The 26,949-nt window shown below is 37.2% G+C and overlaps 1 protein-coding gene across 1 annotated transcript; it reads right to left on the bottom strand.

Moving 5' to 3' along the window:
- Positions 1-368: 368 nt before the first annotated feature.
- On the bottom strand, positions 369-26,949 carry muc5.1 (mucin 5.1, oligomeric mucus/gel-forming). Its single transcript, XM_079604376.1, has 48 exons — positions 26,843-26,949; positions 26,686-26,751; positions 26,317-26,349; positions 24,714-24,978; positions 24,247-24,361; positions 24,065-24,152; positions 23,416-23,495; positions 23,065-23,275; positions 22,574-22,699; positions 22,065-22,182; positions 21,840-21,978; positions 21,556-21,663; positions 21,352-21,421; positions 21,123-21,257; positions 20,846-21,007; positions 20,592-20,686; positions 20,381-20,510; positions 20,042-20,294; positions 19,721-19,761; positions 19,503-19,603; positions 19,095-19,246; positions 18,734-18,872; positions 17,152-17,259; positions 16,875-17,054; positions 16,544-16,783; positions 15,930-16,086; positions 14,360-14,494; positions 12,184-14,146; positions 11,832-11,908; positions 7,082-11,758; positions 6,745-6,908; positions 6,295-6,469; positions 5,936-6,171; positions 5,592-5,775; positions 5,197-5,377; positions 4,746-4,927; positions 4,560-4,629; positions 4,324-4,454; positions 4,196-4,227; positions 3,931-4,078; positions 3,604-3,696; positions 3,115-3,155; positions 2,874-2,993; positions 2,667-2,765; positions 2,435-2,554; positions 1,277-1,316; positions 1,006-1,123; positions 369-797 (listed from the first exon to the last, which is right to left on the bottom strand). The coding sequence occupies exons 1-48, from the start codon at positions 26,931-26,933 to the stop codon at positions 617-619; spliced, it is 12,570 nt and encodes a 4,189-aa protein (XP_079460502.1). The 5' UTR covers positions 26,934-26,949; the 3' UTR covers positions 369-616.

Here is a 26,949-nt window from a genome sequence, read left to right as displayed (position 1 = left end):
CTTTTGACATATTAGAAGTCATTTTACTGTAAAAAAAAAAAAAAATCCTGTATGTTTCAGAACTCAAAATGTCCTTGTTAGTCCAAAAACAGCTTCTATTGATTCCAAGCGGATAAAACAACTTGTTTCGGATTTTGTTTCAAAGAGAGCGTCAAAAAATACCCCATTACTTCTAAATTATGTGTTCTGATATAAAAATCTTACTAACATTATTAGTGGACCTCAGAGATCATTATAAATGTTTTTAAAAAGAAAATGCAGTGTATGACCCCATTACCATATAGAACCTTATTGTGAAGCAATACCAGTTTTCTTTTTCCTAATATCTTTTTTTTTTTTTGGGGGGGGGGGGGGGGGGGAATCCAGAATACTGTTTTGTTGGATTTTATTTTGCTTTATTATAGTCATCATTCATTTCAAAAGAAGGAAATGTACAGAATCACATTTTGCATTTCTAAAAAAGAAACAAAATGTTCAAAATACCCAGAAAATGCCCAGAGAGATAATAGTTATAGAAGGAAAAGCTGAATGGTGCAATCTTTCACCAAATTATAATTGTTTAGCAATTTCCTGGAATCATAATCGTAGCAGTAGAGCATACACTGAACAAGATCTTTTATCCAATGCTATTCTTGTCTTCACACAAAACTGGAGTACATTTGCAGCTGTCTATGAAGACGTAGTCATGAAGGATCTCGCTGTCATCGGAACACTTCAGCTTCACTTTTTTAATGCGGGTTTTCATCTCACGACAGCAAGAACAGCTGTGCTCCATGATGTTCTTTTGCATTGAATACCTGTGCAGATTTACAAGAAAAACCTCAGTCAGATTATTGATTTATAATCCATAAGTTGTGAGTCTTGGATAATCAAAACATATTTCATGTTTGGAGACATGTTTGGCCTAATGCTGCTCTAAGTTACACTTGCATTCAATATGAGTGTGTGTAAGTGTGAACTATATTTCACAGGTCAATGATCAATTAGATGTGCATGTGCTCTCACATTGAAACGGTTTCACAGTTGCCACTGCAGGACGTCACTTCTATGGGTTGGACAGACTTGCAGCCATTTACAGTAACGTCTGTGGTGTTCTTCTTCACAGCACAGTTCTTGAGATCACCTGATATATTAGAGGTAATAGGACATCATTTGAATATTACATATTGTTATCAGTTAAACTGGACCTTATTCATGAAAAGCAGAACAATGTCGGTGTCAATCATTCATGAATATGGACCATCAGGATATTTTGAAAAAGGAAACAATTTCTTACATGTGTCGCAACATCCATCGTCATCGAGTCTCATTGTTCCCTGTTCAGACAAATAAAGTTTAAACGTCAACGTGTCAGGATCATAGTTAAAGTAATAGTTCACTCAGAAATGTGCACATTGTGTGGCTGTATGACACCATGGATTTTTTCATTCTGCAATTATTTTGCAAATGTGTTTGTCAATACAAAGTCAATGGGGCCTAAAACATCTAAATATACTTTTGTGTTCCACAGATGAAAAAGTCATACAGTCATACATACATACTCCTTTTGAAGTCAATTATTGGTACAATTTAAAAAAAGACATACAGTAGCTTTAAAGGGTTAGTTCACCCAAAAATTCTGCCATTTACTCACACTAATGAATCATGTCGTTCCAAAATCTGTTTTTAATGAAATCTGACAAATTCCACAACTACCATTTTGACGCATCAAAAGGTTCATAGAGAGATCGTAAAAACGAATCATATGAATTGAGCGGTTTAGTCAAAATTTCTAAAGAGACACGTCGCTTTATATGTTGAACAGATTGAATTTAGGTTTTTTTATTCACATATGAACATTCATCAACACACATCAGTTGTGGTAAACAGAAACTCAACCATGTTCACTTGACGTGCGAGAACCAGTGAGGGTCATTCTCGTGTTACGCATCACATTTGAGCTTCCTCAAGAACCAATGAGGGTCATTCTCGTGTTACGCATCACGTTTGAGCTTCCTCAAGAACCAATGAGGTTCATTCTCGCGCATCTGGCAAGTACAGTTGAGCTTCTGTTTATGTTCGCTGATCAATATTTATGTGGATAAAGGTCTAAATTAAATCTGTTCATCATATAAAAGCGATCGAGTCTCTTCAGACAATTTTGACTAAACCGCTCAATTCATATGGATTAGTTTTACGATCTCTTTTTGAACTTTTCAAAGCATCAAAGTTGTAGTTGTGTAGCTGTCAATACAGGGACATTTTTTCCAGTTTCATTTGTGTTTTGAAGATGAACGAGTCTTACGGGTTTTGAATGACATGAGGGTGAGTAAACAATAACAATTTTTTTTTTTTTTTTTTTGTGAACTATCCCTTAAGTGTTAGCAGGTAGCAACAGCCACAAAAAAATACAAACAACAAATGCATCAAATGTTGCTTAAGATATTGAACCCACGGGCACACAGTCATTTTGATTGATGACAGGGCAGATTGGCACGGTCTTCTCTAACATGAACGTGCCATTGACTTGAAGACATGTCACACTTTCACATTTGAAGCTGATGCTCTCTCCATCCTACAAAAAAATAAAAAACATTAAAAAGATAGGCTACAAGAAGATCAAAGAATAGAGCAGATAATTTGTCAGGTGAACTGAGAGTGTAAAGGAAAGTTTGATAATTGTGTACCGTGAGAATGTGAGTGGTGTTGTCTGGCGCAGTAAAAATACAGGCATTTTGCTCGCATGTTCCACAGCACTCTCCTTTTTGTTCCACCTCCTTATAGCCCTTGGAGTAAAAAAACACTTTAATAGTTAATATATTCTTATCATTTAGAAGTTTCCAATCAATTGTTTGATAAAAGTATGGTTCACAAGCAAAACTTAAAATTATTACCTCAGGGCAAGGTGCACAGATTTTAGAAACACACATGACGCTGTGTAGTTGAGTCTTTGGGTCTTTATCCATTTGACAGTCACATTCAACACAAGGCTCAGGGGTGATTTTAGCCCCAGGCTAGAAACAAGAGATTTCAGAGTCAGAAACGTGGAAAATATTATCACTATTTCCTTTTGCTTAATTTTAAATACCAAGATTTTCCCAAATTTACTTTATTAATGTGAACTCATGAACTCACCTGGTACTCAGTGTTATTGTACACACAGACGTCTTTGGGCACTGAAAATCAGAAAAAAAATAATTTTAAAGTAACTAAATCAGTTCAATAATAATGTACGCTAATTTAAATTTTTTTTAATGAAAAATAAAAAAGGGTCATTCCTGTTATGCAGTACGCATCTTCATGTGTATTGATAAAATATTAATCGCACCATTTCTAAGGATAGAAATCATATTATTTAGCATTATCAGTTAAGGGAACATAATTGCATAATAATAAGTAATTGCATAATAATTACACTACTAATTTGAGATGACGTTGCCATTACCATATCCTTTTAACTGGCAATTTATGTCATATTCCAGATTTTTTGTGGATGTGGAAATTTAAAAACATGGACTCAAAAGTTGCTGCTTAACTCGAATGACTCACAAATCCGTTTTTGTTTGACAGCTAAATTAGTAATTATGTAAGATTTTAATCCACAGAAATTTATTTGGGACTTACCACAGGGTGGACAGCAACTGCCTTCAGTTGTATTTGCTGCCAACTCAAATCCCACATCACATTTCTTCTGAAGACACAGCTCGAAATCACACACTAAATGGTTTGAGATGAAATGGGGAGTCCTTTTTAAATGATTTTTGCATACATGTATGTATGGATAGGTCAAAGGTGACACTAATTGTGAATTTTGTCATAAAACAATGTTTTATCTGTATTAGACTGAGTGCTATCAGCAGGATGTATTTTTAGTGAATTATCTTTAGCAAGTTGTGCAAATTTTTATCTAGGTTGAAATGATGCACCATCAAATGTTTAATCTGGACTCACCACAGGTTAGGCAGCAGTTTGCAATTATTACTTTTTGTTCTGATCCACAGGGTTTATGAGTCGGACAGCTGACAGGCACAGTTGTAATACCAAAGGTCTCAATGGAGCATGTGTATTCAGAACAGCCCATGGTCCATGTATCCCCAGGCTACAGAAGGAAAACCAAGTAGATGATGGTTAGGAATCGTGGTGATAATGAAATGCTTTGGACACCATTGACTTTCTTGAATATTTTTCAAAATATCTTGTTTTTGTCTAGACATACCATTCTAGGTAATCCATCAGGGCCGATACAATCTACATGGAGGGAATAAAAACCAAATCAATGAAAATAAGACACAAAGGTGCATTAATAAAAAAAACATCGAAAGTAAATGAAGCACCATGTCTTACCGCAGTAAGCTGTACAGTTATCTACCGTTGAACTAACTTGATATGTGTTATCAGGACAGAAACAACCTTCCATAAATGTTTGAAGACAGTCCTTGCTTTGACATTCTTTCTCCACAAATAAATCATTGTACCTATTGGTGAGTTAATAGAAGCACATCAGACATGAAGTATTATGATTCCAGCACTTGTTAAGGACTGTTGTTTTGTGGATATGGAGTATTGTAGAGCGAGATTACCTTGTGCTGCAGGTTTTTTCTATTTTAGGCCCACAACCCTGGTAGACTTTGTGACTGGGGCACTTGTATTCTGTTATAGAAAACAATGACAATCAAGTTTCAGAGTCTTCAAGTAAAACATGTAGAAGATAACCAGCTTAAAGTACAATAAAAATGCAGTAAAATGGTTAGGTTTATTCTACTTACCACACATTTTGTTGAGTTGATCTGATGTTCTCCAGTCCACACAGATACCCTCCTTGCCACATTGCTGAGCATACGCTTCCAGACTGATACAAGCAGATTTATTTCCCACGTGGCATGCGTCAAATTTGCATGACTCATAATAAATTTCATAAGGAATGACCCCATGGCATTTCGCAAACATACTGTGAAGAGATAAATTTCGATATCAGGTATCTTAAAGGGACAGTTCACCCAAAAAGGAAGATTCTGCCATTTCTACTCACCGTAATGTTGTTCCAAACCTGTATGACTTTCTTTCTATTTTTCAACAAAATAAAGTCAAACAGGTTTAGAACAACCTTAGTGTGAGTAAATGACCGTTTTAATTTGTATGTGGTAGCGTATTCCAAAGGGAAAACACTTTTTACTAATCAGTGTTCCTGAATGATTCAACTTTGTGGCTTTTCCTTACTCGCTCTTGATGAGTTCACAACTCTTCGGGTTGCAGGGGGGTTGAGATGGAGGTGGAGATGGAGGTGTAGGGACTTTGCATCCTGGTGGGACCATCCAAAGCTCTGCCATGTTCACACACGATTGATCGATTTTTCCATCAGGACGTCTGCAGTCATTTGCACGGTTGTTGTCGCAAACCCCTGGATTTAGAGAGGAAGTAATGGAACAATTCTAAATACATTTATTTTAAATTAATTAATTAAAGTTCGGTTACAGTTATGGAAAATGTCATTTATTTGTAGCACTGGTAAACATGAAATGAAACTGACACATATTCTACTTGGTACACATCTTACAGACAGAAAACTAATTTAAGTTTTATTTGTTGCGACGAGATCTCTGATCGGTACTCACCGCACTGTCCCTCTGTATTGCCATTAAAATAGGAGAATGGGAGATTGATCTTAAAGCCTTGATGATTGACCGAAATATCAACTCTGATTTCAGTGATGTTCACAACTACTGACATGCCGGAGGTGGTGATGAAGAATTGGTCATTCATGTAAGTTAGTTGTTTCTCTTCATCATTAACATAGACCTATGTGAAAAAAGGTCTTACTGAGTTATGATGAAAATTGTTCTCTAGTACGGTGTTATTTTGCAATGTGAAATTGTGTGTACTTTTTTTTTTCAATTCATTTTAATTTTAGTTGTTTTTCTGGAGCCTGTGAATGTTTTGCTTTAATCCTAAGACTTACCTGGACCCCTTCAGTGTTGCTTGTCAGCTTGATTTTATAGGATTTGTAGTTCACAATCAGATACTCTGGGCAGGCGAGATTACTTTTAACATCACAATAATAGTTTTTAATATGGACACTGATATTGTATCTTGGGATAATTTCTTGGAACAAAACATATGTGCAGTTTCCTTGGAAATCATAGTATGTTCCATCAAAAGTTTGGTAATGTGGGTCACCCCAGCCACTGCATTTACCTGTCAAACCAAGTTACACCAAATGTAAACAAGGCAATGGCTAGGACAATTATTTATTTATTTTTATATTAAGAAAAAATTTACTTAATATAAATATTTAATATGAGCAAGACTTAAACTTACATTCACACTCATACTTGAAGCAGCATCCATTGTTATAAGGCACCTTCTTAGCTTTAATTCCATTAGTACATGTAGGTATGACATTATCAGATGTATCACACGTTAGAGGTATTGATGAGACGCTGCCATTTTTGCATGTTTTGTTTTTGCAGTCTTCAATCCAGGATTCCATATGCTGGATGACACAAGCAGATTGATGAACAGAGATTAATAATAAAAAAATGGTTTCAGGTATTATTTCTTTTATTACCAGTTAATACTCCAGTCATCTAACAGTTTTACAGAATGCAATTAATTATGTGTTGTATTACAACAGATATTATCATATCAAATAACCATTACAGGCTATTATGTTATTGTTGGTCTTGAGAAAATAAATGCAGAAATTTTGTAGAAATTGTACATGTGTTACTGCATTAGTGTACTTCTACTAAACTCTTATTAAATTACCTTTCTGCCGATATCTGTACAGTTTTTTGGAGGTGTAGGTGGAGGTGTAGGTGTAGGTCGAGGAGTTGGGCATGGCTGAGACGTTTTCACAATACCACAAGTGGAGTTGCAGGTGGCAATGAAGCACCAACCTGCTTTATCCGTTTGATTATAGATTGTTGACCCTATAATTATAATTAAAGGATGTGCGAGGGAGGTAAACAATATAAGAGATTTTTAACATAAGTGGAACCTGAATGTAATGTAGGATCAAAGTACACATGCACAAGGATTAAACAAACTGTAAATAAATAAATAAATGAAAAATTAGAATAATTACTGTTTAAGTAGCACTTACCTGCTGAGTATATTGAATTTAAATAAGTGCAGTTACATTGATGTTCTGTCCTAGGTTTTATGGTTGTGAGAGTTGGCCCTGTATGCACAGGTGTTGTAGGTGTTGTTTCAGTTGATGTAGGTGTTGTCGTTACAGTTGTAGGTGTTGTTTCTGTTGATATAGGTGTTGTTGTAACAGTTGTAGGTGTTGTTTCCGTTGATGTAGGTGTTGTCGTTACAGTTGTAGGTGTTGTTTCTGTTGATATAGGTGTTGTTTCTGTTGATGTAGGTGTTGTCGTTACAGTTGTAGGTGGTGTTTCTGTTGATGTAGGTGTTGTTTCCGTTGATGTAGGTGTTGTCGTTACAGTTGTAGGTGTTGTTTCTGTTGATGTAGGTGTTGTCGTTACAGTTGTAGGTGTTGTTTCTGTTGATGTAGGTGTCGTCGTAACAGTTGTAGGTGTTGTTTCTGTTGATGTAGGTGTTGTTACTGTAACAGTTGTAGGTGTTGTTTCTGTTGATGTAGGTGTTGTTACTGTAACAGTTGTAGGTGTTGTTTCTGTTGATGTAGGTGTTGTTACTGTAACAGTTGTAGGTGTTGTTTCAGTTGATGTAGGTGTTGTTACTGTAACGGTTGTAGGTGTTGTTTCTGTTGATGTAGGTGTTGTTACTGTAACAGTTGTAGGTGTTGTTTCTGTTGATGTAGGTGTTGTTACTGTAACAGTTGTAGCTGTTGTTTCAGTTGATGTAGGTGTTGTTTCTGTTGATGTAGGTGTTGTTACTGTAACAGTTGTAGGTGTTGTTTCAGTTGATGTAGGTGTTGTTACTGTAACGGTTGTAGGTGTTGTTTCTGTTGATGTAGGAGTTGTTACTGTAACAGTTGTAGCTGTTGTTTCAGTTGATGTAGGTGTTGTTTCAGTTGATGTAGGTGTTGTTACTGTAACGGTTGTAGGTGTTGTTTCTGTTGATGTAGGTGTTGTCGTTATAGTTGTAGGTGTTGTTTCTGTTGATGTAGGTGTTGTCGTTACAGTTGTAGGTGTTGTTTCTGTTGATGTAGGTGTTGTCGTTACAGTTGTAGGTGTTGTTTCTGTTGATGTAGGTGTTGTCGTTACAGTTGTAGGTGTTGTTTCTGTTGATGTAGGTGTTGTTACGGTAGTTGGTGAGGTAGTAGTGGATGTGACTTTGGACGTCTCTGTTGATGTGATCGTTGTAGAGGAAATACAATTGCCTTCACAACATTTTACACGGATTTCATAATTATAACAAAGTGGTGGTATGCCAGCTGCATTGTCTTCATTAGAACATGACAGTCCAAAAGATGTATTACAATACTGTAGTTGATCCAAATCTTCCAGGGACTTTTGCGGATAATTTACTGCCCTACATTCAATCTCTTCAGGCCTTTGACAGGTAATCTTTTCTGAATTCCACAATGCAGCGATTGATTCAGTTTCGAATCCATCGGGTTCTGTACTGGGTGTGTTGCTATCAATCCAATCTGACCATTCACAACTAAAATAACATGTAGGTGTTGTTACTGTAACAGTTGTAGGTGTTGTTTCAGTTGATGTAGGTGTTGTTACTGTAACGGTTGTAGGTGTTGTTTCTGTTGATGTAGGTGTTGTTACTGTAACAGTTGTAGGTGTTGTTTCAGTTGATGTAGGTGTTGTTACTGTAACAGTTGTAGGTGTTGTTTCAGTTGATGTAGGTGTTGTTTCTGTTGATGTAGGTGTTGTTACTGTAACAGTTGTAGGTGTTGTTTCTGTTGATGTAGGTGTTGTTACTGTAACAGTTGTAGGTGTTGTTTCAGTTGATGTAGGTGTTGTTACTGTAACAGTTGTAGGTATTGTTTCTGTTGATGTAGGTGTTGTTACTGTAACAGTTGTAGGTGTTGTTTCAGTTGATGTAGGTGTTGTTTCTGTTGATGTAGGTGTTGTTACTGTAACAGTTGTAGGTGTTGTTTCAGTTGATGTAGGTGTTGTTACTGTAACAGTTGTAGGTGTTGTTACTGTAACAATTGTAGGTGTTGTTTCAGTTGATGTAGGTGTTGTTACTGTAACGGTTGTAGGTGTTGTTTCTGTTGATGTAGGTGTTGTCGTTACAGTTGTAGGTGTTGTTACTGTAACGGTTGTAGGTGTTGTTTCTGTTGATGTAGGTGTTGTTACTGTAACGGTTGTAGGTGTTGTTTCTGTTGATGTAGGTGTTGTCGTTACAGTTGTAGGTGTTGTTTCTGTTGATGTAGGTGTTGTTACGGTAGTTGGTGAGGTAGTAGTGGATGTGACTGTGGACGTCTCTGTTGATGTGATCGTTGTAGAGGAAATACAATTGCCTTCACAACATTTTACACGGATTTCATAATTATAACAAAGTGGTGGCATGCCAGCTGCATTGTCTTCATTAGAACATGACAGTCCAAAAGATGTATTACAATACTGTAGTTGATCCAAATCTTCCAGGGACTTTTGCGGATAATTTACTGCCCTACATTCAATCTCTTCAGGCCTTTGACAGGTAATCTTTTCTGAATTCCACAATGCAGCGATTGATTCAGTTTCAAATCCATCGGGTTCTGTACTGGGTGTGTTGCTATCAATCCAATCTGACCATTCACAACTAAAATAGCATGTAGGTGTTGTTACTGTAACAGTTGTAGGTGTTGTTACTGTAACGGTTGTAGGTGTTGTTTCTGTTGATGTAGGTGTTGTTTCTGTTGATGTAGGTGTTGTCGTTACAGTTGTAGGTGTTGTTTCTGTTGATGTAGGTGTTGTTGTTGTTGTTGCAGTTGTAGGTGTTGTTTCTGTTGATGTAGGTGTTGTTACGGTAGTTGGTGAGGTAGTAGTGGATGTGACTGTGGACGTTTCTGTTGATGTGATCGTTGTAGAGGAAATACAATTGCCTTCACAACATTTTACACGAATTTCATAATTATAACAAAGTGGTGGTATGCCAGCTGCATTGTCTTCATTAGAACATGACAGTCCAAAAGATGTATTACAATACTGTAGTTGATCCAAATCTTCCAGGGACTTTTGCGGATAATTTACTGCCCTACATTCAATCTCTTCAGGCCTTTGACAGGTAATCTTTTCTGAATTCCACAATGCAGCGATTGATTCAGTTTCAAATCCATCGGGTTCTGTACTGGGTGTGTTGCTATCAATCCAATCTGACCATTCACAACTAAAATAGCATGTAGGTGTTGTTACTGTAACAGTTGTAGGTGTTGTTTCAGTTGATGTAGGTGTTGTTTCAGTTGATGTAGGTGTTGTTATTGTAACGGTTGTAGGTGTTGTTTCTGTTGATGTAGGTGTTGTCATTATAGTTGTAGGTGTTGTTTCTGTTGATGTAGGTGTTGTCGTTACAGTTGTAGGTGTTGTTTCTGTTGATGTAGGTGTTGTCGTTACAGTTGTAGGTGTTGTTTCTGTTGATGTAGGTGTTGTTACGGTAGTTGGTGAGGTAGTAGTGGATGTGACTGTGGACGTCTCTGTTGATGTGATCGTTGTAGAGGAAATACAATTGCCTTCACAACATTTTACACGGATTTCATAATTATAACAAAGTGGTGGTATGCCAGCTGCATTGTCTTCATTAGAACATGACAGTCCAAAAGATGTATTACAATACTGTAGTTGATCCAAATCTTCCAGGGACTTTTGCGGATAATTTACTGCCCTACATTCAATCTCTTCAGGCCTTTGACAGGTAATCTTTTCTGAATTCCACAATGCAGCGATTGATTCAGTTTCGAATCCATCGGGTTCTGTACTGGGTGTGTTGCTATCAATCCAATCTGACCATTCACAACTAAAATAACATGTAGGTGTTGTTACTGTAACAGTTGTAGGTGTTGTTTCAGTTGATGTAGGTGTTGTCGTTACAGTTGTAGGTGTTGTTACTGTAACAATTGTAGGTGTTGTTTCTGTTGATGTAGGTGTTGTCGTTACAGTTGTAGGTGTTGTTACTGTAACGGTTGTAGGTGTTGTTTCTGTTGATGTAGGTGTTGTTACTGTAACGGTTGTAGGTGTTGTTTCTGTTGATGTAGGTGTTGTCGTTACAGTTGTAGGTGTTGTTACTGTAACGGTTGTAGGTGTTGTTTCTGTTGATGTAGGTGTTGTTACTGTAACGGTTGTAGGTGTTGTTTCTGTTGATGTAGGTGTTGTCGTTACAGTTGTAGGTGTTGTTTCTGTTGATGTAGGTGTTGTTACGGTAGTTGGTGAGGTAGTAGTGGATGTGACTGTGGACGTCTCTGTTGATGTGATCGTTGTAGAGGAAATACAATTGCCTTCACAACATTTTACACGGATTTCATAATTATAACAAAGTGGTGGCATGCCAGCTGCATTGTCTTCATTAGAACATGACAGTCCAAAAGATGTATTACAATACTGTAGTTGATCCAAATCTTCCAGGGACTTTTGCGGATAATTTACTGCCCTACATTCAATCTCTTCAGGCCTTTGACAGGTAATCTTTTCTGAATTCCACAATGCATTGATTGATTCAGTTTCAAATCCATCGGGTTCTGTACTGGGTGTGTTGCTATCAATCCAATCTGACCATTCACAACTAAAATAACATGTAGGTGTTGTTACTGTAACAGTTGTAGGTGTTGTTACTGTAACGGTTGTAGGTGTTGTTTCTGTTGATGTAGGTGTTGTTTCTGTTGATGTAGGTGTTGTCGTTACAGTTGTAGGTGTTGTTTCTGTTGATGTAGGTGTTGTTGTTGTTGTTGTTGCAGTTGTAGGTGTTGTTTCTGTTGATGTAGGTGTTGTTACGGTAGTTGGTGAGGTAGTAGTGGATGTGACTGTGGACGTCTCTGTTGATGTGATCGTTGTAGAGGAAATACAATTGCCTTCACAACATTTTACACGGATTTCATAATTATAACAAAGTGGTGGCATGCCAGCTGCATTGTCTTCATTAGAACATGACAGTCCAAAAGATGTATTACAATACTGTAGTTGATCCAAATCTTCCAGGGACTTTTGCGGATAATTTACTGCCCTACATTCAATCTCTTCAGGCCTTTGACAGGTAATCTTTTCTGAATTCCACAATGCATTGATTGATTCAGTTTCAAATCCATCGGGTTCTGTACTGGGTGTGTTGCTATCAATCCAATCTGACCATTCACAACTAAAATAACATGTAGGTGTTGTTACTGTAACAGTTGTAGGTGTTGTTACTGTAACGGTTGTAGGTGTTGTTTCTGTTGATGTAGGTGTTGTTTCTGTTGATGTAGGTGTTGTCGTTACAGTTGTAGGTGTTGTTTCTGTTGATGTAGGTGTTGTTGTTGTTGTTGTTGCAGTTGTAGGTGTTGTTTCTGTTGATGTAGGTGTTGTTACGGTAGTTGGTGAGGTAGTAGTGGATGTGACTGTGGACGTCTCTGTTGATGTGATCGTTGTAGAGGAAATACAATTGCCTTCACAACATTTTACACGGATTTCATAATTATAACAAAGTGGTGGTATGCCAGCTGCATTGTCTTCATTAGAACATGACAGTCCAAAAGATGTATTACAATACTGTAGTTGATCCAAATCTTCCAGGGACTTTTGCGGATAATTTACTGCCCTACATTCAATCTCTTCAGGCCTTTGACAGGTAATCTTTTCTGAATTCCACAATGCAGCGATTGATTCAGTTTCGAATCCATCGGGTTCTGTACTGGGTGTGTTGCTATCAATCCAATCTGACCATTCACAACTAAAATAGCATGTAGGTGTTGTTACTGTAACAGTTGTAGGTGTTGTTTCTGTTGATGTAGGTGTTGTTACTGTAACAGTTGTAGGTGTTGTTTCTGTTGATGTAGGTGTTGTTACTGTAACAGTTGTAGCTGTTGTTTCAGTTGATGTAGGTGTTGTTTCTGTTGATGTAGGTGTTGTTACTGTAACAGTTGTAGGTGTTGTTTCAGTTGATGTAGGTGTTGTTACTGTAACGGTTGTAGGTGTTGTTTCCGTTGATGTAGGTGTTGTCGTTACAGTTGTAGGTGTTGTTTCTGTTGATGTAGGTGTCGTCGTAACAGTTGTAGGTGTTGTTTCTGTTGATGTAGGTGTTGTTACTGTAACAGTTGTAGGTGTTGTTTCTGTTGATGTAGGTGTTGTCGTTATAGTTGTAGGTGTTGTTTCTGTTGATGTAGGTGTTGTCGTTACAGTTGTAGGTGTTGTTTCTGTTGATGTAGGTGTTGTCGTTACAGTTGTAGGTGTTGTTTCTGTTGATGTAGGTGTTGTTACGGTAGTTGGTGAGGTAGTAGTGGATGTGACTGTGGACGTCTCTGTTGATGTGATCGTTGTAGAGGAAATACAATTGCCTTCACAACATTTTACACGGATTTCATAATTATAACAAAGTGGTGGTATGCCAGCTGCATTGTCTTCATTAGAACATGACAGTCCAAAAGATGTATTACAATACTGTAGTTGATCCAAATCTTCCAGGGACTTTTGCGGATAATTTACTGCCCTACATTCAATCTCTTCAGGCCTTTGACAGGTAATCTTTTCTGAATTCCACAATGCAGCGATTGATTCAGTTTCGAATCCATCGGGTTCTGTACTGGGTGTGTTGCTATCAATCCAATCTGACCATTCACAACTAAAATAACATGTAGGTGTTGTTACTGTAACAGTTGTAGGTGTTGTTTCTGTTGATGTAGGTGTTGTTACTGTAACAGTTGTAGGTGTTGTTTCTGTTGATGTAGGTGTTGTTACTGTAACAGTTGTAGGTGTTGTTTCTGTTGATGTAGGTGTTGTTACAGTAGTTGGTGAGGTAGTAGTGGATGTGATTGTAGATGTCTCTGATGTGGGAGTTGTTGACATAGTAGTTGTGGTTGTTTTAATAGTTTCAGTTGTAGTTGTGAATGTGAAAGGTGTTGTTGTTGTGGCTATGCATTGAGTAACAAATCTTACTATTTCCCCATTTGAATCACACCGAGCAGTTAAACATGCCCCGTTCCCATCTGTGGTGTTGTAAATGACAGATCCAGGTGGATATATCTTATTGTCATAGAAACATTCATCACATGTTTTAACACACGTCATGGTCTCCTCCCAGAGATATGGCCTCTCAGAAGGGCACTGAAGAAAACAACCTAAAAGTATAAATTAAAAAGCAAAGCATAAATAGACAGAAAAATAAGATATAGGTATTATAAAATATTTCTAGACACGTTGGTACCTAATATATGTAAGTGTTAAAATACTGTCAAACTCATCTTATTCAGCATTATTAAGTTAAGTATATGTTTTTTTGGGACACTCTATACCACTTATTTTCAAAATATGTTAAAATGCTCAATTCTTACCCTCAAGAGTAGGAATTTGATCAGAGCAAGTGCCTGCGCGATTTTTGCAGGTTTTCATGCAGGTCGATCCACAGGTTTTATAGCGCCACTCACATTCTTTTGCTTCTGGATCATTGTAGTATTCACAGTATACAGCTGCAAGAACAATCACTTGAGTCAGGACACTGTCTATATTTGAGAGTTATTTAAGCTACAAGCACATTTATGCGCCAAGTTTTTTTTTTTTAACTAACAGATTTAAACTTTATTTATTATTAAATGAAGGTCATTTTAAATTGGCCTTGTAAACTTTGTACCATACTTCATAATTTATTTGTGCTATTTTAATAACTTCTATGTGTGGATTTTATTGTTTCCTTATTCCAGATACAAATATTAAATCTCTAAATCCGTCATAAAAAAAAGTTCTAAAACTAATATAAAAATACTATTATGAAATATTTATTTCATATTTATATCGTGAAAATTATTTATATATATTTTTTCTCTACAAACATATTGTCTGTCCCTTTTTTCCACAATAACCAACAAATTGAAAGTTTCAAATGTAATTGTTATTAGTTACCAAGATTACCTAGATAAATGTGTCACTGAAGAACATGTCTGATATAAAATACTTTATCAGACGTTGCATGAAGAAAAATAAAAATGAGGGTTAATATCACTTACTATTATAAATAAACCTATTTTATATATATATATTTCTATTGTGTCTTATTTCCAATAAAGTTTATATAAGTCAAAGTATGGTCAAATGTTACATTAATAATTGTATTTAAATGCAGTGGTAGCAGTGAAATTAGCCTTAGTAAGACCATTGAGTAATTTTCAAGCGAAAACCTTCCGATCTCTCTCTTGAAACCAACACAGAAGTGACTTAGACTGCAATTCATCGACTGGCCACTAGAGACAGGCTGCAAAAGAGAGTCAATCCCATATATCACCCATGTTAATATGCCCAACTTTACAGCAGGAAAAAAAAATAGTTTACAGCCTGGTGCAAAAAGTGGTTTTGGTCTATATGACTAATTTTGCCCTTCATGACAACTGTGAGGGGGGTAAATTTTTTCTCAAAAACTCAAAGTTAAACTCAACCGTTTAAACTCTATAGAGCCTTAAATTTCTGCATTATTAAAGGCGTGGCCACTTGAGTGACAGGTGGATTGCCGCTGCTGTCACTACTAGCCGTTTGTCTGCTGTCTGTTAGCCGTCACGTCACCTCAGCTAATCCCGCCTTTTTGACCATTTTCGTTTACCCGGGAGTGACGCGCTACTAAGATGATGACGGCCGGCTCCACCCACTTTGGGCTTCAAAAATGCTCTTCAGAAAGAAACCTACGGATGACGTTATGGACACCACGTCCATATTTCTTTTTACAGTCTATGGTAATTTTCTAGAAAAGCCAAAGGTGCCCATAGTTGAAAAACCCCCACTTATTTATAGTGGATGAGATGACGTTTGTGATAATAAAATAACTCTGTGGAGTACAATAAATGCATTCTTCTCCAAAAGCATCGGTAGCAGTGTATGTTTATAAGCGAAATAAATGTTAGAAATATTTAAACTTACGACAAAAGTCTGGCTTCCTCCATGCCACACAAACTCCTTTTTTACGGCATTCAGTAGCATAAGCTGCCACTGCGGTACAGACACAATCACAGTCACCTCCGCTGTCACATGCACAGGCGTCCCTTACACAGGCATCATAGTATGGGCCAGAGTCCACCTAGACACAGGAAAATCAAGGATTCTCAAGGATTACGATGATACAGTAGCTACACTAGGGCCCGGGTTCACAGACAGGGCTTGGACTAAGCCAGGTTTAGGCCTTAGTTCAATTAGGGTATTTAAGTAGCTTTTATAAACATGATTTAAAAAAAAACATTACTGATGTGCATTGTGAGAAACAATGGCACTGACATATTTTAAGATATGCCAGTGCTTGTTAAAACAGCTCAAACATGCATTTTAGTGTGGGACTAGGCTCAAGCCTTGTCTGTAAAACGGGGATAGATATATTAAATTAAGTTGTAAAAGTACTAAGAAACACACATTCATTTAATTTCAGTGATGATTGAGCATTTCTAGGCATCACATAGCGTAGAAAGTCATGGGTAAAAATTTGAATTTAAAGAACACGAACCAGGCTTGATTTTGTCCGCAACTTGTTCATTGTTACTTACAAGTGAATGGCAGTCTTTAAAGTCAGAGTTCAGAATGTGTCCGCATTGTCTTTTAGCCCAGGATTGCCGGTTCGGATGTTCGTCACAAGGATGCTTCACGTTTGTCACATCTGGGCAGATGGGATCCACCTTCCAGCTATTCCCAAATTCCTCTGGATCCGTCACCACTTCTCCATTGCTCCTCATAAAGTCATTATTTGCATTGCCATCAAAGTTTCCACACAGTCCACACACCTTGCCCTGTCATAGAGAACATGTGGATGCTTAGTTGAGTAATTGAACAAAGGGTAGAAGGTTATTGTGTACAAGTGTAACTTTAATGAATGAATACCTTTAATTTGGGATGGAGTTGGATCATCACACTCGTTTTAGTGTCCCAGATCAAATTCAAAAGATCTTCGACTTCTATGACAACATATATGACCGCAGAATGGACTTTATATTTGTAATCTGTGCCATTGCCTTCAACAACTTTCACTCCATCCTCCTTAGATAAAATCATCTCGTATCTCTGTGGGATTTGAATAGTTAGTGACACAATATATATTGCATTTTAGGATGCTTTACTAATAAACCTGTGCTGACTCTGAGCTATGAAATAACCTCACCCCAAAGAACAGATTGATGGTCTTGGAGCAAATAGTGTTGCCGGTGTCGCAGGGGATGTTCTCTGTGACCAGGCGGAAGGAGGGATCGGGGTTTGTACCGCAATAATCCTAGAGGGGTTACACACATAATAAAAGATGTTCCAGATTATAATGCCCCATATAATTAACTCTCATAAACAGTTCATCTGTCTAATTTATATAAAAAGTAATGTCTTCCATCCGGGCTGGGTTATAAATATGGATTTTGCGATTTTAAAGCTGCAGTCGGCAGATCTGGCAGATTGAGTGGACTTAGCCAAAGTTTTTAATGTTTACAACTCTCCCATCGAGTTTGTGCTCGTCAGTGCGTGTGCACCTGATTTTCTGTGAACGCGCGCCCGTCTCTTCAGCATCGATCAACACCATGGAGTACTTACCATGTTTTCTTTTCCTTGGTTGTTTTGGACCTCCTAGCTCTGGTTGTTAACTGATGAATTGGAAGCTTGTTAGTAGATTTTCCCTCCGCCATCACGCTTCGCACAATCCAACACACCTGCGAACTTCAGGCGTGTGCATGTGATATTGTAACGTGCGCGAGGGGGGGGGGGGGGGGGGGGGTATCTGTGGCGTATCACGAACTGTGATTGACAGTCATATCTCACACCCCCCTGTGCTGACTGGACCAGAAGAATCGGGAGCGGTGGATTATTGCAAAACAAATAACAGGCTCCAGGTGGAGGTAGAAGCGCGTTTTTTTTTCTAAAACTGTCTTTATTTATGTTGTTCTGTCGGAGCATAGCTTCGGTTTCAGTGAATATGATGAAAAAAAATCTTGCCGACGGCAGCTTTAACCAATTCTCCTTTTGATGTACAATTTCCATTCTTAATTCACAAGAATCGACCCAAGAGTCTACGCGGTTTTCAGTTGATGTGTGAACAAAACTTCACTAACCAACAAATTTCAATAAGCTTTGTTACTTTTGATATAAGGCAAAGTCTCAGCTTTCAAAATCTGTCGCTTTTTCTGTTATAGCTTGAAATAAACATGAATTAACATCAGAAGGTATGTTGAAACATACATTAGCTACAATTGTCCGAAATGTTTAATGTTTTTATGTAATCGCTCAGTCAGTGTTTTAACCTTGGAGAGAAGTCAATACAACAGAGGGTGTAAACAATGTCACGTAACGTAACATTTACCTCAGGAAATCCATTTACTGACCATGGCTCGATAGTGAGCATTTTGCTAAATATATGCAGGATATTTACATTAACCTATTCTTTAATATTTGAATAAATCCACCATGAAAACACAAAACAACAAACGTAGAATTGGAGTAGATATATAAAAAATATATATAAAAAAATATTAATACTTTTGTATTGTTAAAAATGCCTTGTGTACAATTTAAATGTTTGATACAAACCACTTTAATATTACAGTAATATACTGCATGGGTTCCTTTGAGATAGAATTATGAAAGTTGTCATTACCCAGCCCTTTTTTCATATTATTCTTAGTGCTTTTGCAGACATATTAGTAACCGCTATTTGTCAGATATCTATAAATATTTTTTTTCCCCATTAGCACAGTCAAACATACTTGGGCTAAGGTGTGTTCACAGTCTCCGTGGAAGGCATATTTCCTGCTATCAAAAGTCGTGAAATGACCTTCACCGTAGATGGTACAGGTGCTGTAGCATGCCTTCTCTGTACAAATCCACATCCCGTTTGTGCATGTGCTGAAATATAGAGAACAATTCACAGATAAATACTGATGGAATGATAGCTTTATTGCAGTTATAGAAAATAATTTTTAATAGATTTACTTTTAGTTAACAGTAAACATGGATCATGCTATGTGAATGTGTGTCCAAACATTTGACTGGTACTGTAGCTGTAAAATGATAAAAACAAGCATGGCATTATTATACCATGGGTTATAACAGTTGCGATTGACTCACCAGGTGTTACAGTCCTGCTGAACTTGCTCTCCAGGTGAATAGGAGGCTCCATTGTGGGTACAATTACAGTTTTCTCTCTCCACACACCCACCATTGCCATCAGCCAGAAGGCCGTCTGGACACATACACCCGGATACACACCCTGTGCTCACCTATTGACAAGACGAAATTGTTAAACCAACTTTTCCCGACAAACTTCTAACGTATTACAAGATTTGTCTTTTCATATTATCTATATCAGGGATTTGCGCCATTTACAAATGGCGTGAGAATGCCTGCATTTGAATAGAAAATAAGTGATCAAACTGGATTTTTTGAAAGTTCATTTAAATGTCAAAACTGCGGTGACTTTTCCTTTCATCCATCCTCTTTTTCATGTATTCCATCCATCCATCCATCCATACTCACGCAGTTATTTGGGTCTTGTTTCTCACATGTCCTCTGACACTCAGTTCCTTTTTCTCCAGGATATGATGAGCATTTGAAGAATGTCATCGGAGCCTTACAGTCTAAAAACACAAGAAGCACGTATATGAGATGCAGAAAATGAGCCCACATCATACGAGTGATGCCTCAAGTATGAATTTAGAAGGTGGTATATTGTGGAAGAACTAGTTTCAGGTCACCTGCTTGAGTTGAGCACTGCAATATGCCAAGGTTACAGGTGCTGTATTGGACAAAACAGTGCAAAAATGACAAAAAATCCACCATCAAGAGTTAATAATGCAGGTCAATATTGTTAAATGGGTGTATGCTTTTGGGACATGCTACATCTAAAATCATTTAAAACTGCATTTTGCAGCAATTATTATGCTTCTAATTAAAAAATATATAGATTTTTCATTTGGCAGTACAGGGCTATTGAGTGGGGGTAAAAAAAATATTTCAAAATGGTACAGAAAAAAGTGAATGGATACATTATGCATATGTTAAACTGCTATTTATACCATTTAAAACCATCTTTGTAGTACACTGCTGATGGCTCTATGGCTTGGTTCTCATAGTAACAAGGACACTGGTCAGCATGTACACAGCTGCCGGCTTCGTTGAGGTATTTTCCCTCAGGACAGACACAGCCGTCTACAGGTGTGAAGGACCCTTGGCAGGTGTTATCATGAACACTGAGAGAGCGGCAGGTGCTTCCACAGCTTTTCACGCTGTAAGAGTACTTCATGTGTTCTGGACATGCTGAAATCATGTCTATATAGCAAGAGACAAACAGAGGCTAATTTGAAACAGAGTACACATATAAATTTGTTTGAATGTGTACTTTATAATATTCTCACCACAGGGTTCTGAATCCATCCAGCCCTGGAGAATGACTCCTTTGGCAGCACATGCGTGGGCATAAGTGGACACGGCCGCACACATACACTTTTTAATATCTGCACACTTGCATGTGTCATAGACGCACCACTGCAGAGAAAAAACAGATTGAATGCATGCATTAAGGAACACATTACAAAAGAGAAGAGTGTTTTATGTACAAATACTTACTTGGTAGTAAATCTCCGGATCTATTTCTGAGTGACATTCGGAAAAGGTCCCATTTGGGTTTGTGAGACGGGAACACCATTCTTTCGCAAGTTTCTCTACGAGAAAAAAAACGGGACATTTGCTTGTTCACTTTGTTTGGCATGGCAGAATTTAAAATGTAGTGATTTTTTTTCTACTATGTCAAGAAAATAATGAAATGATCACTGTAACATGAATATTGTGAGCGTGTTGTTCTTATTTAATGCAGTAAGCACCTGTGTCCATATTCAGGCTGCAGGGGTTGTCAAATGTGATTTCAAGATCTGGACAAGATCTTTGTTTCCAAAAGTTGACAAAGGTGGTTGGTGTGCCCTCTATTATGTCTGATCCAGTTTTAAAGTCGTCTGTTTGGACATCATTATAGTTTCCACAGAGACCTGAGAAGAACATGGTTAAACGTAGTTCATTAGAAATCTATTTCCTACAAATAAAAAATGACTTTTTAGAAAACAATACACATATTTAAAATCTGCAGTATTTGCCCCAACTTACCACTCATTTTCCCTTTCTCTTCATTGCTGGCTACAATATACAACTGCATGACTGGAGCCAACTGGATCTCTAGACGAAGACTCTTCATATCAGCAATAATGAAGGAGGAAGAGGGCTGGAAGATGCTCACAGGACCTGGGCCAACGAAATTATTGAAAAAGGAAGTTATTTTTTTATATATAATGATGAAAAAAAAGAAAAAAGTTCCCATATATTTGTAAAAACCCACCTATGGTGTCAGGAAGCACATATGGACTGACTCCATTCACTGTAACAGTTCCAATGGAGGAAATACTAATCTGTTTTATTAGCAGAACATCAAGAAAGATATATTATTATTAAGACTATTATTATTGCTCATAGTAGTCAGTAGTAGTATTATTATTAGCAAGAATTATTACATTATTTATAATTATTTAAACCTAGTACTTACAGTGGTCCCTGAGATGACAAGGGTCACTGAATTTAGACATGTGTCTGTTCGGGCCGGATCACACACTGCCAGATTTCCCACGACAGCAATATCACTGTCACTAGAGTGCTGGAATAAAAAAAGGACTGTAAGAACCTACAAATTATATATAATGATTCAATATAAATTATAATGCACCCGCTTTATATGTTTCCTGATTTTTAAATAAATGTGAAAAAGTGAAGACTTTCATTGATCTCTCCCGGACAGAAAATATCTGTGGATCATCTGATATCCTGACAGACCTTAGTGAGGATGTAGTCACAGTTCCCGCTGAAGGTGAATCTCTTTCCATCATAAGTGGTGACGTGAGACCCTCCCACAACAGAGCAGATTCCGGGACATTCCCGGTGTGTACAGGTCCAGTGTCCCGCGGCACACACACTGACACAGAATGCAGCAGTGTTAGTATGAGGAAATGTATAAAGGATTTTAATTGTAACTTTAAAATATTTAAATTAAAACGTTACCATTCTTTACAAGCTTGTTGGTAAGACTCTCCTGATTTATATACTTTGCCATCGTGATCACATGGGCACTGGTTCACAGGAACACATCCATTCTGACCAATGTCGTCTTCCACGGTGCCTTTACAAAAAGAAGGCCAGACAATTGGGTAAATATTTTTTTTGGACTGATGAGTTCATTTAGAGTCTGTACATGCTGACATTCATTGATTATACACTAACATTAAAAAAACCGGGGTCAGTAAGAAAAAGAAATGAATACTTTTATTCAGCAAGGATGTATTAAAGTAATAAAGAATGACAGTAAAGACAAGACATTTAAAATGTTACAAAATATTTAAATTTCAAATAAATGCTGCACTTTTGAACTTTATTCATCAAAGAATCCTGAAAAAAGTCATTGTAACACTATTTCACAATATTACTGAATTTTACTATAAAAAATGCAGCCTTGGTGAGCATAAGAGACTTCTTTTCAGCTATAAACCTTGTCTCCTATTATAAATAGTTACCTTCAGGGCAGAAACAGCCGTCCACACAGTGTTCTTTACACATCAGACTTGCGTTTGGATCTTTGCAGGTGTTCTTGCACGGACTTCCACACTCCAGATATTGCATGTTTAGAGGACATGACTTTGCTGCTCCACAGAAGAACATATGAAAACATAACAAAATTGTTCCTCTAGATAATTACATAACATTTGTTATAAGAAAAAGAGGATTTTTCTGTATTTACTACTCCTACAATGGTCCTGCTAAAAAGGTAACGCATCAATGCAGAAAGTATAATTATGTGGAAGTGTCTACTTCAAAAGCTTACATTTTTATTAGTTTTTTGTGTTATTTTAGGCAGTTTTAGATATTATAAGATAATATTCAGTCTTCTTAAAAATCTTTATTTATTTGTGAGAAAATAAAAGTTTAATTCTTGGGTGAACTGTTCCCTTAAGTTACATTTTTCTCTCCATCATAATTAATGTCATCTTCCAGAAATGATACTCACGACAGAGCTGTTCTGTCCTCCATGTTCCTGGTTTTCCTCCAGCATGTGTGCACTGTCGTGAAATCTCCGTGAGTGTGTTGCAGAGACAGTCGTGATTGCCGTAACATTGACACAGGTCGTTCACACAGGCGTCTTCAAATGAACCCATGTCCATCACATTGTAACAGTCGCTAAACCCTGGACTGCTGAGATACTCCAGGCAAACACTTGTCTGGGGGGGGGGGGTATAATTTATATAATTATAATTTTAGAGGATTGTTTCAGTAAACGGTTGAAAATAATATGAAATGTCTCATTGTTTTATTTTAAGAGGGCACCCAAAATCTGAACAACATTGATTTCGTCTCATACCTGGTTGCACTGATCAGTGGGTTGAAGTGTAACTTCCTCACAGGTTTCAGCCGATGTGGACACCTTCCATGTGGCCGAACCTAAGAAGGATTCAGATGAACACGTTACACTAAACCTATCTTTAAGTCAGTGGTTCTCAACCAGGGGGCCTCAACCAACTTCCAAAGAGGCTTCAAGATGACCCCTGTAAGCCTTTAGAGATTCAGTATGTGTCTATTAGTCACTTAAAGGTTCTCTAAGCGATCCTGGGTGACGTCACTTCTTGTTGACGTTCAAACTATTGTCAAACAAAATGGAGGCTAGCTAGACCCTCCCTCCTCCTCATCCGCGCACTAACCCCCCAAACCCCACCCCACATCATTCTTGTCGGTTATTGGCTGGAACAGTTTGTTATGTTTCGTCGTGCGGGTTAGTCCAGTTTGTTTTTGTTGCTGTTTGTGGAGCCTGGGGTGTCTACAGAGACCGCGTTTTTTTAGAGTGTGTTCAGGAGACAGACAGCTAGCGGATAGTGAGGAGATATTTGCTGTATGTGACAAAAAAATGTTTGGCCTTAAAAATGCGTGACATCGCTTAGAGCACCTTTAACTTGCTGTATTTAAATCTTTATATGAAAATCTAGGCATTAATGGATTAAAGACATCAGGTTTACCGTGAACAGTGATATCATCTGCCTTGTCGCCATTGTAGTTTCCACAAAGTCCACAGGTCTGATCTTTATACTTCTCAGGAAGTTCAATCTGGGGAACATCATATAACAACAGCTCTGATATCAGAAGTCTGAGGTCAAGCTTCAAGATAAAATGATGTGTGCACAGAGATGTTGAATCATACCGATAGAGAGTTGTCTTCCTCCCAGAAGACAGTCACTCCATGTTTGTTTGAGATCTTGACACTTGTTGAACTTCCCTCGATTTTAATTCCGTTATTATAGGTCGGAACAGACACCCTGTCAAAGCAACAAAAAAAAGTTAAATGTCAACATTTCCTAAACTTAAAATAAATTTAGTTGAAATACTGGTTAAGATCAATATTTTGTAAGAGAATATATATATTGAATTAGGTTTTTCTTATAACCCCACATTTTGATCAACTGATTATTTAAAGCATAAACCTCTCAAAATGTAGTTCTATTTATGCTTAAAATAAGAAATATATTTACAAATATTCTTAATATCTTGCACAAAAAGATCAATTATATATTATTTATTTAAATAAATAAAAATACTGAAATACCAGATGAAAAATGCTCATATTAGTGTGAGCTTTTGCTGTATAGTACCGTACTCAAATGAACTCACATTTCTTCTCCCATAGTGATGTCGCCATTAGTGAGTTTGATGACTGTCCCTTCCAGCTTTATTGTGACTGTGCTAAAAGTGATTGAGTCGTTCACAGTCTCTCTTTGCATTTGGATGTTAAAGTCAGAAGTTGTGCTGTCACACATCACCGCCAGAACGTAGTTGCACGTGTCTGGCACTTGAAAGAAATGACCATCAAATGTCTTGAAGTGGAAATTTCCCCATGTGCTGCAGATCGTGGACTGATGATCAGGATTCGGTTCAACTGAATCAAGAGAGAAAACATATAAATGTGTGATTTGTACTAAATACTTTTCTTGAATACACAATTAAAGGTGAAGTGCATCATTTCTATGCCATTAGTGGCACCAAACTAAATTTGGTTGTGCTGATATTGCTTAAACGTACTAAGCAATGTTTTGATTGCACCACCTACTTTTGGAGGGAATACGCCAATGAATAACTTTTAGTTGTCTCTCAAAAAATGTTTTAGTCTCCTAAAATGTAACATTTTGTATAGGCCTACACTAATACTAACATTTTAAAGGAGTCATAACAGGAGAAATCAAATTTGCCTTGATCTTTTGACATATAAGAAGTCTTTGTACCATTAAAACATCCTGCAAGTTTCATAGCTTAAAACGTTCTCCTCATTATAAACAAAGCATTTATTTAATCAAGCTCCATAAACGACTCGTTTGGATATTGTGAGATCTGTGATGTCACACGGGCAAACACATTTGCATATGACTGCCTCCAGACCAAGACATTGACGAATAGTTATATAACATTGAACCATAGGCCCCGCCCACTGGCCTACTGTACATTGTGTATGTGAGCGTCGCGTCAAAAGCAAATATAACTTATTATAATGACTAATGCTCTCCTCACTGGATACATTATACAGATGTGCGCTCAGTTTCTGACACCTGAGTCTGTCGACAACTGGACAAATGGAACATTGAAAGAAGTGGATAGTTTATTTTAATGGCGTTCCGAATCACGCCAGAGGATTATATGTTTGTTCGGAGCATTTTGTTTTGTAAACGAGGCACAGTGTAATGAAGAAACTTTTTTTTTTCTTCACAAAGAAACTTTTGTTGAAAGATAAAGCAGCTAAACTGTACCGTAAGTAAATTAATTCATAATGCTTTGTCTGTAAATGACGGTTTAAATGGATAATGTTCGCGTGCAATAGCAAGTGGGTGGACGTTTTCCTATGCAATGACATTAGCCAATCATAACAGTGGCCGTTTACTGACACGCCTTAAAAGAGCCGCCCCTTAAAAACTGAGCATTTCTGACAGAGGATTGAGAATAATTGTTTTTCCGCATGTATATATTTTTTTGGTGAAATGTTTACATTATAAGTGAACCTCAAGGAATATATATATATATGTATATAAAATCATAAAATCCATGTCATGACCCCTTGAAATATTTTTGCATTTATATTAGAAAGAAAGAAAGAAAGAAAGAAAGAAAGAGAGAAAGAAAGAAAGAAAGAAAGAAAGAAAGAAAGAAAGAAAGAAAGAAAGAAAGAAAGAAAGAAAGAAAGAAAGAAAGAAAGAAAGAAAGAAAGAAAGAAAGAGTAACATCATACCGGTAGTGACCAGCACACTTGTCGTGGGGAATGCTAAAAACAGAAAAACAGAAAAAGACAGATCTGTTGTCATTTTTTGTCACATACTTTAAAATGAAAAATTACATTCACATATTCTACAATCACTTTTTCTACAATACTCATTGCAAATCTAATAAAAATCTTGGCTAAATTGTAATGATTTGGCTGTTTGAATTGCAGGAATAATAGTTCAATAAATCAATCGAAACTTAAACATACTTTTTGTGTCATGTATGTCCATTTAGACATAAAGCACCAGTTCTATTTGGCATCTGTTAATAAGTGTGTTACTTTAGTTTCTCTGAATCAATAATTAGTACATCTCATACAGTATAATGCCATATTCACCTGCTGTTGTTGTTGGCCACATTAAGCCCATAGGATCTGCCATACCTCCATAATCGCCCATAAAGTCTTAAAACAAAGAAAGACAGATACAGTCATTTTGTGTAGCTAATATTGTGAGCGTTTCTTGCAGTAACTGATCATTTGTTATTTTTCTAACCTGCTTGTACGGACTGCAGCCCCACCAGTAGAACGACCCATCTCAGCATCCACACCTGGGACATCCTCACAATCCCTGTGGAGACACCCATCCTCAAGAGCTAATGT

This window comes from Phoxinus phoxinus (assembly GCF_949152265.1).
Source record: "Phoxinus phoxinus genome assembly, chromosome: 25".
NCBI classification, from domain to species: domain Eukaryota; kingdom Metazoa; phylum Chordata; class Actinopteri; order Cypriniformes; family Leuciscidae; genus Phoxinus; species Phoxinus phoxinus.
Note: the sequence above shows the minus strand (reverse complement) of the source record. Positions and strands in the feature narration are given on the sequence as shown.

What these genes read in the sequence shown, in the direction of transcription:
- muc5.1 (XM_079604376.1), bottom strand. Translation starts at nt 26,933, where the DNA reads ATGGGTGTCTCCACAGGGATTGTGAGGATGTCCCAGGTGTGGATGCTG. An exon ending in TAACTGTACAGCTTACTGCG is followed by an intron (nt 4,228 to 4,323) that starts GTAAGACATGGT and finishes CCCTCCATGTAG; the next exon opens with ATTGTATCGGCCCTGATGGA. An exon ending in CGATGGATGTTGCGACACAT is followed by an intron (nt 1,124 to 1,276) that starts GTAAGAAATTGT and finishes CTAATATATCAG; the next exon opens with GTGATCTCAAGAACTGTGCT.